Source organism: Arvicanthis niloticus, chromosome 3, assembly GCF_011762505.2.
Source record: "Arvicanthis niloticus isolate mArvNil1 chromosome 3, mArvNil1.pat.X, whole genome shotgun sequence".
Classification (NCBI taxonomy): Eukaryota; Metazoa; Chordata; class Mammalia; order Rodentia; family Muridae; genus Arvicanthis; species Arvicanthis niloticus.
Genome location: NC_047660.1, coordinates 56,605,322 through 56,624,704, shown reverse-complemented (window position 1 = coordinate 56,624,704; position 19,383 = coordinate 56,605,322). Strand labels below are relative to the sequence as shown.

The window sequence follows — 19,383 nt, the reverse complement described above, 5'->3', positions numbered from 1 at the left end:
ACAGTGAGTCAAGTGGCCATAGAATGTAATACAGAGCCCTCCCTCTGCCATGACCAGACTCTCAGATGCTCTTGTTCCTGGCATCCATGCTCCATTATTTTCCATAATTAACATGCTACTGCTGATCAATAATAGGAGCCATGCTTGCCTGTGATCTGAGCTTCCATCACACAACAAAAGGAAAAGGAATGCTAACATCTACTCTGGGAATTCCTTGAGGGAACCACTGGTTCAATTTCTGCCAAGTTAGGAACCCTTTGATTGTTTCTACTCTGTAGATTATCTGCAAGGACAGAACAATGAAGCAGACATTCTCACTGGTCTTGAGACTGCCTTGACTTGACGAACTTGAAAGTTACCATTTTAAACATCAGACCATTAGAACATATGGTACTAAAACTTTGGTCAGAATCTTCCCTCTTAATCACAGAAAATAACAGGAGTTTGATCTTCAAGTCCTGGCTTGTGCTTTAGATGTGAGCAGACAAAAACACTGCAAGTTACTTATTAAATAAATCGTAACAGGGAGTATCTAATCAGAGTACTAACAATCTGCTATCTTGGGGCTGTGGGACTTCAGAGTAGAGTGCTTGCCAAGTATGCAGAAAGTCCGGGGTTCCATCTCCAACATCACCCCACCCCCAAAAAACTATCTACCGCTTCTTTACTTATTGTCTAAATGTACAGAGGTAGGGAAGACAATAGTCAAGTTTTGGCAGTGTCCACAACACTTGGTATACAATTAGACACAAGGCAATACTGGTGGCTTAGTTGGAAATTTTCCTTATTGACAGGTATGCTTTGACACTGCAGGAAAGGAACAGCAGAACAAACAGCAAAATGATCAGAAGCAGAGGAGGAGAAGGGGACAGCCAAGTTACCCCATTCTACTTTCAGTAACAGGCAATTATGTCTTCCCAGGGCTTCCGAGTTCAGCTATGGTATCCCTGTGGCTGATGGCAATTCTATTACTCCTTTAGTCATCCAAATTAAAAATATTAGGGTGCAGTTACAGAAGGAGGGAAAAAAAATCAACTTTGAAGCTATTTTTGGCCATGCCATTGTATTTAATGTTTTACTGTTCCTCCTTTGTAATTTCCTACCTCAGCCCCCCAACCCCCACTCACAGAATCTGAGGAAAACATACTCAAATGTCAATCTTGTGTCCTTAAATAGTAGTGGTCTTCACCTGTATCTTGTAGAAACAACTATAAACAAAAAGACCTATGGCCAATATTGTGAGTTATCCACTGTTTTTGAGAATCTCTCACTGGCATTGGGTTACACTACCTAGGGCTTTAAGCTATGGAACTTCCCTGACTTTCTCCCTTACCCTACACCTCAAGTGCTCTATAAGCATGCACCTTGTCCCTTGGCTTTTTACATAGGTTTAAGGTGCTCATGCCAACTGAGCCATCACCCCAACATATCACCAAGTCTTAGGAATACCATTTATATGGTTCACATATAATGCATTTACTTATGTTTGTTCAAACCAACATAATCATAGGCTCACATCTGCCCTCCTTAATAATCCAGTCATGTGCTAATGTAGAGCTTGCATTCATGATTATTGATGCAACTTAATGATCTCCTACTGTTTTGCTCCTATAGAAGTCAACAAATAATGACCGGTCACCTTTTATTAAATAAGCAGCTACTTAAATTTATTAAAAATAATCATAGGCTGGTTTTTTTTGTTTTTGTTTTGTTTGGCTACAGTAGTGAAACTGAGTCACTGGGATGAACATCATGGGATTGGTGATAACTAAAATTAGTATTTTTTATAAATGGCTTGCCAACTAATTCTTTCCAATGGCAAGACCACAGACTCATGCCTATACCCAAGCAGACTTCTACCTACTCTAGAGACAGAACCATTGAATAGTATCATCATCCCTAAAGTGGGGAGCCATCACTCAACTCACAAATTGTATGACACAATATATTGGTTTAAATACTTATTTGCGTGTGCACACTGGAGTTGGGGGGCACATGAACACAGCACACATGTGGAGGTGAGAGAAACTCTTGGGAAGTCAGTTCCTCCTTCTACTTTTAGGTGGATTCCAAGGATTGAACTAAGGTCATCAGATTTGTGAGGCAAGCTACGTTACCTACTGAACCATCTCACCACCCCATCTGCAGAGGTGTTTGTTTTTATTAATTAGAGAAATGATCAATAAACAAAGCCACCCTCTCTTCAATGAGCAAGGGGTTACCAAGCTTTATACTATTGAGGAAACCTAACAAAACCTTTCTTCCAATTCAGTTCCAAAGCCAGAATCACAATTTTCCTTCCCCAGCTACAAAGCATGTCTGCTCCTTCTTGGCATCATTTTATTTACGAAGTCAGTATTTCAAAGCTCAACTGAGCCCACATGTAGCTCTCCCTCCCTCCCGAGCCTCTTATTCCTACAGAATACAAAGTTAGTGAATTGTTCCAATCTCCCTCTCACTGAAGAGAACAGTTGGATTGCCTGTTCTGGGCAATACCCCTTCCTTAAGGACCACCAGCAAGCTTTGACATAAACTTGTGCTTCCAGTTCAGGGGTTGTGTATAAACTCAACACTTTTTGGAAACTATCTTAGTCTTTGCTTTTACAAGTGGTAGTCAGCTTCAATTTCTGCCCATAGTGCAAGCTATACGGTATATGACCTAAATAAGCCAACTGTCTAGAGTGCATGAACTAACTCGAGCCACAATAAGCCAACACTGCACAGAAAAATATAAGTAGGGGAAGGGTGGAGAAACAACCAACTAGTTTGTGAGCCAATACTTTTTATATCCTGGGCTAGCTGCAGTAATATATTACACACCACTCTTCATTTCTTAGCTAAGTTAAAAGATGAAGACGATAAACAACTAGCTCTTCCCAGAGGAAATCATCATTATCAAAGAGACAGAAGGAAGCAACTGATGTCCAGTCTGTCCTTATGAGGAGCTGAGGTCCAAATGCAGATAATGAGTTACAAATGTGTGGCCAACAGTATATAAAAGAATGATAGCCATCTACCAACCAAAGAGGTGGGAATTAAATCCTTGCTTAAAGAACCTCACGTGCTTCATCCTTTTGGATACACACATCAACCATTTCTTTGACACATGTATGCACCAAGCATTATTCTGAAAGTTAGGCATAGTAGTAAAGTGAATATGCCATAATTTCTACTTGCTATAGCTAACAGTCTAGATTGGGAGAAGTAATGCCCATAGGAGGTGCCAGGGAAAAGGAACGGATAGTATGCTGGTAAGAAGGCATTAGAACTCCATATATGTTGATACAAACATGTAATATAGGCACAGATGTTTCTAATTGACTATGATTTGCCTTCTAGAAAGCTCAGTTAATAAACTGAGATTAAAAGGAGGTGGAAGTGGCTTCAGGGTTGAGAGCTATGTACTGCAGTCCTGCTGGAGCTCCTCACAGCAAACATTAGCAAATCAGCAGCTCCAACTACGTTTCCTAGACACAAGATGGAATCCACTAACCTGCATCTCCCATATTTAACTAATTAAAGAGCCTGTCTACAGAACAGTATCTATAAAGGATATTGAGGGCAAATTTTGGGAAGACAGGTTGTATAACCTTTTACAATGCCAACAATTCAGAAAAGCAAAGGCCAGGAAGACCCTCACCTTTTCCTGGTTATTTCATTAGTGGCATAATATTTCAATGGCCACATAACAAAAAATAGGCCAACTAGTCAAGAGTACAACATAAAGGAAGAACATAGGCTAGTCTACAAAAAAGATAAAGCTTTCAGAGACATGACAGTTGGTGGCATACTGCCTATGAGTAGTCTAAGGGTTATGCAGACATAGACAATTATTGGGCCATTCTTAGAAGGGTCGGGAGGAGGGGCGGAGGATACTTAAGCAATTCACATGCCTTACAAAAACACTGAAACAGCCCAACCTAGCCTACTGAAGATGCATTTGTATCAGTCGATCCCACTTCTTACAATGATCCAGATACAGGATTTGCTGTATGTTAGCTGACCAGGGGTTTCAGAGTGAAGCTGCACTCATTTAATCATATGGAAATGTTCAGACAGTGTAAAAGTAATGAAGTAAAACCTTGACTGGCAAACACACTCTTTATAAAAATCCATTTTAATTTTGGCACTCTTTGCTCTATAGGCTAGAAGGGACTAACCATTAATAGAGAATTTTGTTTCTTTTCTCAAAGACAAGCAGAGAAAGACCACTGTTAATCTAATTCTCCACTAGTACCAAGTGAACATCAATTGACTTCTTCCTGGCTCTTGCCCATCCTCTACTGGCAGTGAAAAGTGGGACAACCATTTCCTGATATCCCATTGTTCCAGTATCCTAGGCTGGATTTTAGCCTTATATGACTTGTCAGGGGGCCATCTCCTTGCATGTGCATGACTAGGCAGTCCAATATAACAAGCAAAGCTCCCTAAAGCACATCAAAATGGCTGCTAACATGCAGGTCTCTCTGATGGTGTGCTACAGCTGACTAGAGGGCAGTTTCTTAAAAGGAGGGCTGGGTAGAAATGGGCTCTGAGTCAAACATGGATAATCTCAGTTCAGATGGGGTGTGTGTGATAGCAGATGATTTAGCAATCCCTCTGCAACAGATGGGCTGAGCAGTTTCCAATCTTAGCTCTACACGCTGATGTTCACCCTTTATCGCAACACATGCCATTTCATCTCTGGAGAACTGTTCAATGACAGAAATCTGTCAAGCTTTCTAAGTTCTCTCATTCCTATTTGCTAAGCTTGTCTTTGAAACTGTCAGCATACACATCTAGCCATGACCTCATGTTTCTCTGCAGGTTCTAGCCCTTAAAGTGCACTAACTAGCCAGCCAGCACAACCAGCTTCACAGAATGTAGTCATGGAACAGCAGGCACTTTAACACTGGATTATCCTCAGAATACTAACCCATGACTTATCAGTGTCTCCTAAACTGCAGCCCAAGACAGTCCGGGAATTATCTCAAAAGCTCATTGAAATTATTCCTGGGTCATACTTTGTATAACCCTTGGGAACCTAATGCCTCACCTAAGTTTTAGAAATATAGACTAAAGATTTTAATATTAATATTTAAAATTAATTATGTAATATTCAGTATCTATTAATTTGGGGGAGGTCTTACTAAACTTAGTGAACAAAACCTTTGAGTTGTAGAAAAGAAAACTTGGTAATTTTCTGTACAATCACTCCCTGTATACTTGTAGCACAGTTTTACTCAAGAGTCTTCAAACATACACTATGTGCACAGAAAATGTAAACAAATCACTTTCTGTTTCTGTCACTTGTGAATTAGGCCAAGATGGCTTTTATGTTTCTGAAGTAACCCACAAGGCCAAGATGGAGCTTTCAGAGGAGGGTACCAAGTCATCAGCAGCCACAGGTACAAGAGCTTATCCCCATGGAGCTGCTCAACAAGATCTACCCTTATTCTAGCTGCCCAGTAACTCTTTAGTTATAAACCATACCACTTAAGCCCAAGTCCCAGTGTGATATAGCATTTTTAAAGAAAAAAAAAAAATAAAGAGAAAACAAAATCTTATGAAAACCAATGATACTAATGTTTAACAAAGTATCATTGCCCCATCAACAAGAAATGGAATCAGGACAGTATCCCACCTTCTAGAAGGGAGTTATGTCATGGAATACTATTTAAAAAAAAAAAAAAAAAAGACACAGAAATGATTAAGTAGTATCTTTCCTCTTTAATTTCCCCATTTGCTCCCATAATACTACATAGTAAAATGTCATTAAGATGCTGTTGATTCCTTAAAGACAAATCAAGGTCTGCACCTATGTTATCTGCATCTGCATAGTGCTTTTCAATGCTGACAGGGCCTGTTCTTTCTCACAGCTGTGCTGCTGCTGAGGAGGTCTCGGACTCCTGCTTTTAAAGCAGATCGACCCTTCATTTTTCTTCTGAGAGAACATAGCACAGGTACTGATTTAAAAAAAAAAAAAAAAAAAAAAAACTGGATTCAGACATTTATGTCCATCTCTCTAGCAATTTATCTATCTATTATAATCTCAAATAAAGGGTAATTACTTCATAGTACAAGGGAAACTTCCTCCATGTCGTTTGCTTCTGCATTCTGTTTATTTGTAGCTAATGCTGATTCTTTTTAGTTCAGTACACTTCTGCTTCTAGAGAGATTTAAAAAGTCATGAAAAACACACTTCAATCAAATCTTGCTTTTCTTGCTGCTGTCCTATTATTTTAGAAAAGACGGTTTCTTCAGGCCAAGATGATCTAAGAGACTCAGACTCTAGTATTTTAGTAATCTTTCTCAAAAGTCAATAATTAGTACTCCTAGTACTTTTGCACACTACAGAACAGTATCTCAATGCAAAGATGGTCAACACGAGTTAGCCTAGCTAGTACAATAGAAGAAACGGATGTCTCAAATTCAGCAATACTGAAAATAGTCCTTGAATTCTTTTCTTTCCTTACTCTCCCTATAACAATTATTGGCCTCAAAAGGAAGAGATTCTCAGTAAAGAGTTGTTGGCAATTCTTAGTGGTGTTCAAAACAATAGTATGGAACAAGATTAAAAAAAAAAAAAAAAAATCAAGCCAAGGTGGACCTACTTTAACTAAACATCAGGCATCACTTTTATTTATGGAAAGAATATCGAAAGTTAGAATGAAAATTAGCATAGTTTAACACAGATTGTTAAAAGAAAAATACTGTCAACATCATTTTATCTGAGAATCATTTGTATACTGTCATGTTTGTGCTAGAAATCAAGAGAACATTTTGTGACAAAAGGATGTAGGTAATCATTCTCTGGAAAAGTATCTACTTGGGGATTATTTAAGAAGTGGGAGTTCATAACAATGTCTGCTTAGTATTTCACCATGATTACTCCAAACCCACAGTGACTGTGACTTGACAAAAACAGCACTGATCACTAACAACAGACAGCAGAGAATATGTTAAAAAAAATTGTAATAACAAAAAGCAAGTTTTAAATTAAACTCTCAAACACAGAGGGAGGACTAGCCTTGAACAAAAGGGTCACTGCCTAAAGCTCATGTCCAGTAAAGGGGACAGTTAGAAGACAAATAACAGATTCTTGAATTCAACTGTATAAAAACCACACTTTCAATAATAGAATTTTTACCGCTCTAGTATTAGAATGAAAATACAGGTCTAATCAAAAATCAGTTCCCTAACTCACCACAGATCTTAGTCCCTGTCCTCATGGCTTTTCTTTTCTGGATGGTGGCTGTTCACATCACCCAAGGCAAAGTGGATAATTTTCTGATCATATTACTGAAGGGATTTTTAAGTTTCAGCTGGGAGTACTAGATAGCCATGGTTAAGAGTATTTGCTTCACTTGTTAAAGATCCAGGCTTGGTTCCCAGCACCCACATGGCAACTCCTAAGAGTCTGTAGCTCCAGTTCCAGGGGATCTCACACCCTCTTCTCTTCAGGTTTCTACAAGCACCAGGCACACATGTAGTGCACTTACATACATGTAGGCAAAACACTTAAAAATAACCTTAAAAAAAGTCTTGGCCTTCACTATTAAAAACTTACCAGTCTTATACTGATATAATGAATCAATTAACAAATGGGATACATAGGGGAACATTAAAAAAAAATTATCTAAAAACTCTACCATTAACCTTTTGGAGAGTACTTGTCCTGCACAGCAACATTCCATGATCTCAAAGAATAAAATACCCAGCCCCAAGTATATCCTCCCTTGCCTGTGCTAACAAGAATTTTGTAGAAACTTTACTAGTTTAACTAACTTGCCCAGCACGTCTTTGAAAGGCAAAAGCCTAAGGTGGATGGAATCTTAAGCTTTAGTTTTTGATAGGCTGCAAATTTCAGACTAAGTTTTAGTATTAGAATGTATAGAGTGTTATGCCAGACAGAGAAACAGAGAGAAGGATCGGGGAGAGGGAGAAGGCAGACACAGAAGATGCTGTTATTTTACACTCCTTGGGGGTTCATCTTGAAAACTGTAGTAAAGGCAGAGGATCTGAGCATTATTCCACCATGCCTATGACATGAGGACCCTTCCAAGGACAACCCTGCCATGTGCTTAATATAATTCCTATCTAAATGACTGCAGTGTTCCCACTGATCTCACTCTTAATACACATAATTCACAACCACAAAGTTAATCTGAATTTTGTATAGTTTCTGCGGAATTAGCAGTGTGATTACAGGCAATTATTTTAATAATTCCATCTCTAAATTATATCTTCATTTACTTCCAGGAATTTTGAAGAGGTAAGAAATGTTTAATGAATTGTTTTATGAAAATACCACAAGTCACATTAAATGTTTCTGTTTCTTTACAGGGTTTGTCTTCAGTATTGGGAGAGTTTCAAATCCCCTTGACTAAAATAGCAGACCTCAAGAATGTTCTATCTATGTATGCTTTCCTTCATAAATATTTACAATTTCTTTTAAGGGTATGTGATTTCCAAATATTATTAATCTAAAAATAATTCAATTAAAAAAATAATTTGAAAGTTTTTTTTAACCTCGGTTATTCGAAATCTAAAAATTCTAACCTTTTCTACTATTCCCTCCAAACCACTAAAAGGCACAGCAGTGATCTATGAATGTGTGCATGAGTCAGGACACAGGATCACAGCCTTAGTAAAAATGTGCACCCTGTGAGAATGGAGAATGAAGTGCCAGATAGCTGCATCCTGTGCAAATAAAGGGGAAAGAAAATGGAGTACAGTCATCTTAAGTCTGTTTCCTCTCCAGTTAGCTTCTAAATAAGTATGAGAATCAGAGAGCAGACTAAGAGATCCCCTCTGAATCATATCATAAACTCATGTAACCATGGCATGGGACCAAATTACGGCATACTAGGCATTTCCAAATATGATATACCCTAAAGCTACCACACCCTAATAGCTAGACTTGAATGCCATCTAAATCCTGTAAGAAAGACTGAAAAGGTGTTAAGAAACCAATAATGTCCCAACTCATCTACTTTTAAAATTGTTTTAAAAACTGCCCATCTGTCTACCTGCCACAGACAAAGGTATTGCCATTGTCCAGGTAAGAGTGGAGTATATTGGCATGGCCAACAAAAATTACGAACATATAGTTAAAAAGACAATGCAAGCTATGTAACACATAATTACATTAGTTTAACAAATATTAAGTTGTGTATTTTTTAATGCTAAAAAGCAAGGCCTTTAAAATTCCATTGTTTTAGAATGTTTTTAAGTAGTTACTTTAAATGTGATTATTTCCTAAACCACACAAGAGTAAAATAGAGCATTTATTGATGGAATAACAAAAGTGCTTTTCTTAAATATTCTTCAAAATACATTTGTACAACTTACAATAATATATCCAAAATAACTGTATATACAAAACATTGCCTAGTTTTAATGTATGTGCTTTTTTCCCCAAAAATTACAAAGTAACTGGTTTTTAATTATTTTCTTTTTTTCTTTTCTTTCTTTCTTTCTTTTTTTTTTTTTTTTTTTGGCAAAGTTCAACCTTAACAGAGGTGACAATTTTAAAGGTTGGTTTAAGAAAATATAACCTGAGGGAAACTGACACGCAAGAGCCAATGACAAGCAGATGATTTGAAGAATAGTTTTAGTTTGTTTAAAAAAAAAAAAAAAAAAAAGAAGAAGAAGAAAAAAATTTAGTGGTACTTTTCACTTTACAAAAATAAGCTAAAATGAAAAGGTCACTGTAAAATGATGGAAAGGAACTGTAGAATGTTTTTAGTACTTCAAATAGCCAACAATGCATGTCAAAGAATGAATACAAGATTACAACAGTCTTGTATTTACTTTGTATTTGGAGAAGATAATGAAATAAGTGGCTGCATTCTATTTTCTTTTAATTGCTATTAATATGGTTGATCTGATTGGCTCTTCGATGAATTTCATCCAAGAAGTTCTCCAATTGTTCTATTAGCATTCGTTTCTTAAACCTGTGTAAGAAAAATAAGAGCATTCTTAATTACCTATTAATGGACAGTATATACTAGCATGTTTCACAGAGAAAAACTAGCTTTGGGAAAGTCATTTGTTTAAAAGTAGAATGGAAAACAAAACCAAAGGGGGAGAGGGAACGGAAGAAGACCTGTGGTGGGGCAATGGAGGTGGGACAACATCTATAACATAAATAAATAAAATAACTAATTAAAATAATAAAAACCAACACATAAAATCTGTTGGCAACTACTTAAACATGAGCTGACCAAGGACAGTACTAACACAGGCTAAAGTGGATGGAGACTAAGGAGGTCTGAGCCTCAACAAAGAACTAATGGATAACTAAGAAATGCTGAGAGCAGGAGAAGTAGTCTTCTTCCAGCTTCAGGTCTGCCCTGAAAAACATAAACATGTGTGTGTGTGTGTGCATGTGTGTTTATTTTCAGGTAACATTATACAGACCAAGCAGATTTTAGTTATATATTTAGGAATATTTGTAATATAAACACACACACACACACACACACACACACGTATAATAATAGTTAATAGGCTATGGATTTGAAAGAAAGTAAGGGTGGGATATATGAGGGTTCTAAAGAGAAAAAGAGAAATAATGTCATAATATTATAATCTCAAAAAAGGAATTTTTTTTTTAATCTGTTGGGTACTAGCAAAATAACTCAGAAGATAACAAGGCTATTATAGGCACCCTTGGCCAACCCTGACCTCCTCTTAACTCATATGGAAGGAGAGACCGACTTCTGAAAGTTGTCCTGACCTCCACATGTGCACCAAACACACATACTTGTACAAATTTAATGAAAACTTTATAAATTACTGTTCAAACCAGAACTGAATTACAGTTTTTCCTTAGAGGAACTCATCTTGTCTTAGGAACAAGAGAAGAATGATTATTCTTCTTACCACCGAAAAAGAAAAAAATTACTAATATACAGAAGGATCCTAAACATTATAGCAAAGTTGAATTGCAAAGCAGTTACTGAAATATCATCTACTCCTTTGTGAAAACTGAAGCTCCTACAGAATGAAAATTGATAGTAGCATTTTAAAAAATCAGTGTTCTACTATAATTTGAAGACCAGGACATCAAGTATCATAAAGTATCTATAACAGGATATATAGCATAAAATGTTTATCAGTAACAAATATAGATAGACTAAAATTATATACAAAATCACTTATGCTTTTTAGAATATTTATGGACATTCTATTCCTATTACTTTCTTACTTGTAAAATGATGCAAATAAACACTAAATTCTACAACAAAGATGGCAGAAAGGCAGGTGGAAGGAACATGACTAAATCCAAGATGCATTAGCATGTGAGCACATGCCTATAATTCCAACGTTTGGAAGACTGAGGCAGAAGAAACCCAAGATAGAGGCTAGCCTGGATTATGTGGGAAGATGCTGTTTCAAAAATGAACAACACTAAAAATTCAAGGCATGCTTTGAACTGAACAAAAAACAGAACTGACTTTTCATTAAAAGTAGAATAACTTAAATACTTCAACTTATAAGAAAATATATATATAGCCTTATCTTCAGCATTCTAAATAGACCACGCCCAAACCACTCCAAAAAGAAACACCACACAAAACAAAACAAAAAAATCCTTTCTATTTAAAGCAGTGGCTCTCAACCTTCCTAATGTTGTGGCCCTTTAATATAGTTCTTTATGTTGTGGTGACTCCCAGCCATAGAATTATTTTCATTGCTATCATAACTGTAGATTTGCTATGGTTATCAATAATGTAAAAATAACATGTTTCCTAAAGGTCTTGGGCAACCACTACGAAAGGGTCATTTACATGCCCCCCAAAATGGTCATGTCCTAGAGGTTCAGAACTACTGATCTGAAGCCTTCATAGGTAGCAAGGAGAGACAGAGAAACAGCTAGTGGGTGGCTATGCTTACACTTAGATAATATATAAGCACTATGTTTTGTCCTAATAGAAAAACTTAAGTCCTGAAAGAAAATAATGTAAGTATAGAAAAGGTTATACAACTATGCTTACCAACTCATTGGCCTCACTGCTATATTTTATAATACTGACTCAGTCCATAGAGGAAGGCACATAATCTTGGGATACTGAACCAATTCCCTTGATTACATGTCTTCTCTCATGTAAAAATGGACTACATTCAAATATTACCTTTCTAGGCAGGCTATTTCTAATCACTCAAAATAATTATCAATATAGAAAGGTGAAAGAAATTAAACATTTACAACACCAAAAAGCAATGGAGAAAATAAAAGTTTTAAATGAATATAATAACTTAGCAGGGAAAAGGTCCATAGTTTCTCAAGGATTTATGTGCCTATTTCAGCGAACAACTTTGAATTAGCTTAAAAGAAGAAAAATAGAAGAAAAACAGTTCCATGCATTTCAATGAATCAAATCCATGCATGCATAAACCCAACTGCCTAACAAATGCCATTCAAATATCATATACGCAAAGCAAAACCTATTTCATTATTATTTAGCAACAAATAAGCTTCTTTACCTGGATGCTTCCTTAATGACATTCTGTAAAAATATTAGCCTTGTTTGTAAACTGCCTTGCACATGCTTCAGTAAAGTGAAGATTCTTTCATATTCTTAAAAAAAGAGAAAGAAAAACAACTGGCTATATACTCAAGACAAAAATATTTTACATAAAAATATCACCATTCTTCAAAGCTTTTACAGACCACTGTTAACATGTATTTGCATGAAAGTATGTATCACCAAAGACAAAACCTTCCAAGCATTTTTTTCTTTTTTTGGCTGAAGGCCCTTCCACTTTCTTATTACAGCATCATGGCAGTGTTGGTTATGTTCTTAATGGATGCCAATACTACTCACAATTCTTGTACCAATTGAGTTCTCTTGCATTCATGTGATGGCCTTAATGACTTAGGTTTGGGGCCTAAGCACATGATCCAGGTTACTTTCATAATTCATTCATAGTGACAGACAGTAGAGAACTTTACAAACATACAGTATTGATAACTGAATTTGGGCTATACAGATGCTTTACCACTTAGATATACTGTCAACCCAACACCAAGCCATGTAACATCATTCACCCTATCTGTTGGGGTTAGTTGTTCTAAAATTTCAACTCCTATTTACAACAGTCAAGATTCTGGGTCCCTGTCAGAGCAGCTACATGTACTGCATCTCTAGAGGCTTCCTTAGATAGACTCTCTGTGGTCTACCGCCCATACTGGAGTACCTTGAGAACCAAGATTATTTAGTGTTCCAGCGGAATATGAAATTAAACCTTAAAGAGTTCAGATATTACTTAATGAGTAATCTAGAATAATATGTATGCTTTTATTGAATTTGACTTGGTTTTGCCTAATTGAAGACAAAGAAATTAATAAGTTTGTCTCTAATTATACATACTTCTTCCTGGCTTTCGGATCTCTTTCATTATTTGTGCTTTTAGTTCAGTGTTGACCTCCTCATGGCTTCTACAATGCATCAATTTCTTTCCTTTGTTGAGTGAAGATGCTGGTATATTCTCTTCAGCACTTTGTTCTTTATTTCTTGGCTCCTCATGATTCTCTAAAAACCCACCAACAGTGAGGTCATTGTTTCCTAAATGTTCATGACCAAGGGCCTCTGTATGATTGGTTGATGGTTCCAAAAGATTGGCTGGAGATGTTAAAAATTCAGTATCCATAGCATTTGGTGTCATGTCTGATGAAAGTTGGTCAGCAACATGATTTTCAACCACATCTTCTACTATTGAATCATTAGTGGCTTCTGAAATAAAACCAAAGAAATGGAACAGAAAGTGAGATCTGGTATTAAAGCACAGCATAAACCTGCTACAGCGACACAATCACTACAGATAACTCCATTTTAAACTTAAGACATATTTCAAACAGCCAAGTTTAGCCTGTTTTTTACCTTATTTTAGCAAAATTATTAAACAAGTTTTCAGTATATACACCACTAAAATTGCCATTGTCATTTTTGGCTTAAGAGTCCTACCTACTTCATCTTAAGCCTACTTCTATCTTTATAAACCTGTTATTATCTAGAGAGAAAAGTAAACACTGAATGGTGTTTATTGCTCAAGATTCTGCAAGAAACACCAGATAGGTGTTTACTTACATTTTAGAATACACTGTTTTCCATCTATCCTTTCAGTTCCTAGCCATGCAAAGTAATCGGTGCCCACTTCAGCTCATTACACCTGTAGAAAATTTTACTAGCTTGCTAATAAATATAAGATTCTTAGACATGACCCCTCAGTTTAATTGTTCATCAGCCTCTAGAGCTCTGTTCTGTATGTATCTCAATGTAAAGACCTAGTCTACTCCCTTCCATCTACCTCCATCATACTTTCTAAATTCTACCCCATGGTTTGCAAACACTTCTTTACTGATTATTCTCCACAACTGTTTCTCAGCCTTTGTCTAAGGTTAAGGCTAAAATCACAGTAATTTCTGCTTTAATGAAAACCAAGCTCTCCTATTTAAAAAAAAAAACATCAATCAATCAAACAAACAAACAAGCCACTTCTCTCCTTTCAAATGTGGAGTAGAAATTGCTTTCTCATGAGTGTAAAAGTGAGGCAGTGGCTGACTCTTCCACCTATTTATAAATTTAATTTTTAAATCTCATATTTAAATCTTTAAAGAAAAAAAGAACTCCTGCACTTTTGAGCAACACTGTCACTTATCTAATCCCTTCATCATTATATTCATACTGCGTTCAGTGCATGTGCTTGGACATCTCGTTCACTGTACATTCTTAAGCCCCTCCTGACATTCTAGAAAGTTCTACATTCTAGGAAGTTCTTACTACTCAAAGTGGCATTTGCCTCAGGAGAGCCTCTCAAATGCTTCCTTTGTGACCCAGTCCTGACTTGCATGATAACAAGCAGTTTAACAAGGACCCCAGGTAATCTTCATGCAAATCTGATTAAGTTCTGTAGCACCAATGTCTATGCAGAGCATCATCTACCAAAGATCTGACCTTAAAGAACTTTCCACTCCCACTTCACCTTTCCCATCTAAAACAAACTCATAGATGAAGTGCATCCTTTTGCAATCTTCCAGCTCCTTTAAAACAGTTGAACTTTGACTCCAGCAACTCTTTCACTTTCTTCTAATAATCACACTCTGACAATACATCCACTTTCCTCTTTAAAAGGCTTAATCCCACTCTAGGTCACTTTGACTAACATTCCAATGATCTAGTTCTAACACCCCACACTATGGTATCTATCAAGTAAAACACCAGACTTAATGGTTGGTTTACACTGTCTGTTAGCTGCAGACATTTAATTGGAGTGATGACAATAGCTGGAAAAATAGGAGGCAGATCTACCAGGGTGGTCCCAATTACCACCTAGGTTTGTTTGGATCTTGCACTGCTGAGCAAGCCTACTATATGCCTTCTCCCTTTCCCACAGATACTCCATAGCCTTCATTCTCTTCGAAGTTCTAACTTCTCCAATCATCCTCTCTATCTCAGCAGTGCATCTACTTTCTATTCATGGAAGAAGCAAAGTCCTGGGTGAGGACCCTTTTACTCCCTTATTTCTAATGAATTTGTACCCACAACCATTTTGTCCAACAGAAATGGCATTCCTTCATTAGCAAGCTGGGCCATTTCCTCTTGCCTTCTTGGTGGAGATAATGGCCTCTCTCATCTTTATTTTAACCTTTCTATATACTAGGTCCACAATGCCAGCATTTAAAAACTCTTAAGCAAAACCACCATTTCTTCATGGATTACTTACTAGCCTCCGTGCCCTTTACAGCTTAACTCAAAACTTAGTCTTCATACACATCTTCATCCTCTTTCTTTCTCATTTAAAAAAACAAAAAGAAAAAAAAAAACAAACAAACATTCTGTCCTTTATTCCCCAAAAAGTATTGGTGGTAGTTAAGACAGCTAGAGACCAAAAGATGTTTCTAATTTGCATGGTCTGCTTCTAAAGATTTTGAAACCACACACTATTAAAGTAAATTCACAATTATTGCTTTTCCCAACCTGCCTATCGTTTCTCAAGACACACTGTCAGGTCAAATCATCTTCATTTACTAACTGCGCCCTATGGACGCACAACAGTTACAGTATAACATCAACTATCCAGTCAGCGTTGACACCCTTCAGTTATTTTATACATTTTGTTTTTGAAGGTTTAATCTTATGTGATTCTGGGTCCAAGTGAGGTCCATGCAACATAACTGGTCCTTTGATTCTATAAAACCTTTCTGCATCTCTCTGTTATGTTTTTCAATAACAAAACAACATAACAGATTCTCTCTTTTTTTTTTGTCCTAAAGTTCCCTATGATCTCAATTTTCTGACCATACCCCTCTTTTGTTATTTAACCTGTTTTTCTGTCTCTTTTATTTCCCATGCAATTGCTAGATCTAGAGGCTTGATCTCACTGATATTTAATACAGGACAGGGGAGAAGAGTCAAATGTATTTAGGAGTACTGTACAATTCCATCAAATAGTACATAATATTGGATTTCTCTCCATTTAAGATGTTATATAAGCCAATGAGGTCACTAAGCATAATTAATAAAAACATTGACTTATTACATTTCCTATATTCCCATACATAAAATGCTAACTAACCAGATTACCACCTCTTTTGAACCATTCAATGGTTTCTCACTGTCCTAGGAATAAAATACAGAATCTTTAAAGGTTCAAAGGCCACCCCTGATTTGAATTCTGTCTTTCCATTCTCTTCTTACTAAATATGCCCAATACCAATACTGTAATATAATTCTTTCAGGTCTTAATATCTTTCTCTTTATGCATGTCTATGTATACTCTCTTTAGACTCTTTAGCACAGGGAAAGCTTTAATTCCCACTCATCCACAGACATTCTCCTTGTCAAATACTTCTAACATTTATTGCACTTGTAATTGACTAAATAATGACTTTCCTTGCCTACTATGAGGACAGAAATGACTACAGCCTTGCTCACATCTGTAGCACAGTATAATAAGCATTTAATAGTTAGTTGTTGAGTTTTACTGAACAGAAAAATATTTATTTTAGCTGGTAGTGACAATATTCCTTCCAAAACCATTTTTTGAAATACTTGAAGATTTGCTAACATCATTTTAAAATATGGCAAAGTATGAATTTATAAAATGTTCATCAAAAAGACATCCAAGCTACTACATACCAATTCACAATCAATACTCACTGGACTCTGCTGAACAATCTTTTTCTGTTTCTATTATAAAAATCTCTTCCCTTAGGAACCCCAAAATAGCAAGTAGTATTTGAAAGCCCCAAAGTGCTACCTTTATGCAGAGGAAGGGGTTTAATAAGACCTGGCTGTGCTTGCATCATGGGTGCAGGTGGTCCTTTCCCTCCGATGTGACTGTTCACAGCAGGGCTCTGCCTTCGGCCTCTCAAGAGTGGAGAAGCACACCGGCGCCTTTTTGGGATCCCTTGCATGCTTGGCTCTCCAGGCCGCTTGTGTTTATTCTGAGGTCCAGCCACAAACTCATCTGCTTCATCTATCATCATACCCTATTAACAGATTTAAATGTTTTTGGATTTATAAATAATTTTTACATTTTAATGGCCACCATTTATTTTAACTGATGAATAACTACACACTTATGGTATACAATGTGACTGCTTGAGCTATGCATACTGTGTAGAAAGGGTTAATCAAGGATTAGCAAGGAGGAATAGCAAGTGAGGGTGCTCTGGGTGACCTGAGTTCAAAGCCTAGATCACAAGAAAAGTGGGAGAGAATCAGAAAACTGATTCCACAAAAATTTGCCCTCTGATTTGCGCATGTGTGCCATGGCATAAGTGTGCATGCACACATATACACACAATACATATATTAAAAAAAAAAAAAGATTTACTTATGGGCTCAGAAGCTAAGAGCACTTACTGCTCTTAATCCAGATTCTGTTTCCAGCACCCACATGACAGTTTACAAACACTTATAAATGCAGTTGCAGGTGATCCAGAGCACTTTTCTAGCTACCAAAGCTCCTCTACACATGTGGAGAATACCTCACAGGCTCACATACACAAGTTAAAAAAAAAAAATCTTTAAAAAAGAAAAGATTCAATGTAATCAACATGGCTGATACATACCAACTTTGATGGGGTAAGAATGTAGGAAATATGTTCGTTCTTTTAGCAACTTGGAAATATATAACACATTATTATTAACTAGGATAACAATGTTATCAGGAGCTCACTAAAATTTACTCCTGAAGCTGGGACTCAGTGCCCTTTAATCCTTATCTTCCCCTTCTTCATCCTTCTCATAGCCTCTGCAATCTATCTACCTTTCTACTCTACACTAAAAACTGCCATTTTTTCTTGAATTTCCATGCAGTTGGTCTGAGTGTATTGGGGGTGGAGGGGTACATTCATGTCAGTCTGGATATTGACATGCCATACTGTGCATGTGGAAGTAAGAGGACAAGCTCAGGTTAAGTCTTCACCTTCTACTTTGTCTAAGATAGGGTCTCTTATTCGCCACTGTGCATGCTAGGCTAGCAGGCTCATTAGCTTCTGGGAGTCAACTGTAATTCCCCAGTGTAAATCCAATGCAGGGATTACAAATGAGTGCTACTGTGTGTGTGGCTTTTTATATGGGCTCTGGGGATTTGAACTCTGTTTCTCATGCTTGCACGGCAAGCACTTAACCCACTAAACCAGCTACCCAACAAATTATAACAGAACATTTCAGAGTTACCTTTTTATCCAGTTTAAATGGATTGCCAAATGTATGCAACCTTCGAGGCTGATCAGGATCAAGTTCTCTCAATGGAGAAGGTACTTGCTTGAGGTATTCCTGGTAATTCCCCATTTGTGCTATAGGTACACTGTGCACTTGATCTTTTCAGAGAGAATATATCAACAACAAAAGTTACCATCACTAATTATTACTCTAGCTATCCCATATATGAATACCATCCCCATTTTACTACATACTGGAAGTTAGTTATAGAGCATGTATAAATGTAACAGCTTTTAATTCTTCAAAAATAAAATTTAAAGTACTAATTTATCTTCTAGGCAAAATAAAGTAGAATTTGTAGAGACTAGTAGAGTGAAACAAGTACATGAATATATACATGCAGTGGTGGGAAGGCTTGAGTCATAGCAAGAGTTCATGATGTGATTTACAACAGATGTCATAAAAACAAGGAAGTAGCAGAATATGTCATGAAATGGTCACCTAGAGTCAAACTATCAGATGCTAACATAGCCCAAGAAAATGTCTGTAGGTGTCTATGTGTCTGAAGAAGTATGAATAAACTGACAAGAGGATTTGTGGTTAACAGTGACAGGAAGAAGGAAGGTAGAAAATAAGAGATGAATTACCCTTTTAAAAAATTTTTATTTTTGATTATGTGAATGTATATCTGAGTGAATGTTTCTTTTACATCACTTGTTTG

At 36.7% G+C, this 19,383-nt stretch overlaps 2 protein-coding genes across 8 annotated transcripts in view; one reads left to right on the top strand and one right to left on the bottom strand.

The window, feature by feature from the left end:
• The window catches only part of Serpine3 (serpin family E member 3), a 31,000-nt gene extending 22,588 nt beyond the window's left edge, over window positions 1-8,412 (top strand). For 2 of the 4 annotated variants that reach the window (XM_076930877.1, XM_034497781.2), the window contains 3 exons: window positions 5,301-5,387; window positions 5,859-5,942; window positions 8,326-8,412. In XM_076930877.1, the coding sequence (XP_076786992.1) occupies window positions 5,301-5,387; window positions 5,859-5,942; window positions 8,326-8,369 (215 nt within the window). In that variant the 3' untranslated portion in view covers window positions 8,370-8,412. The remainder of the gene's footprint in view (window positions 1-5,300; window positions 5,388-5,858; window positions 5,943-8,325) is intronic. The other 2 variants (XM_076930878.1, XM_076930880.1) reach the window with 2 other exon arrangements.
• The window catches only part of Ints6 (integrator complex subunit 6), a 121,520-nt gene that overhangs the window by 41,746 nt on the left and 60,391 nt on the right, over window positions 1-19,383 (bottom strand). For 2 of the 4 annotated variants that reach the window (XM_034497777.2, XM_034497780.2), the window contains 5 exons: window positions 18,678-18,820; window positions 17,251-17,482; window positions 13,362-13,724; window positions 12,475-12,568; window positions 9,786-9,938 (listed from right to left, as the gene is read on the bottom strand). In XM_034497777.2, coding sequence (XP_034353668.1) covers window positions 9,845-9,938; window positions 12,475-12,568; window positions 13,362-13,724; window positions 17,251-17,482; window positions 18,678-18,820 — 926 coding nt within the window. In that variant the 3' untranslated portion in view covers window positions 9,786-9,844. Of the gene's footprint in view, window positions 1-9,785; window positions 9,939-12,474; window positions 12,569-13,361; window positions 13,725-17,250; window positions 17,483-18,677; window positions 18,821-19,383 lie in introns of those variants that run through there. The other 2 variants (XR_013109324.1, XM_034497779.2) reach the window with 2 other exon arrangements.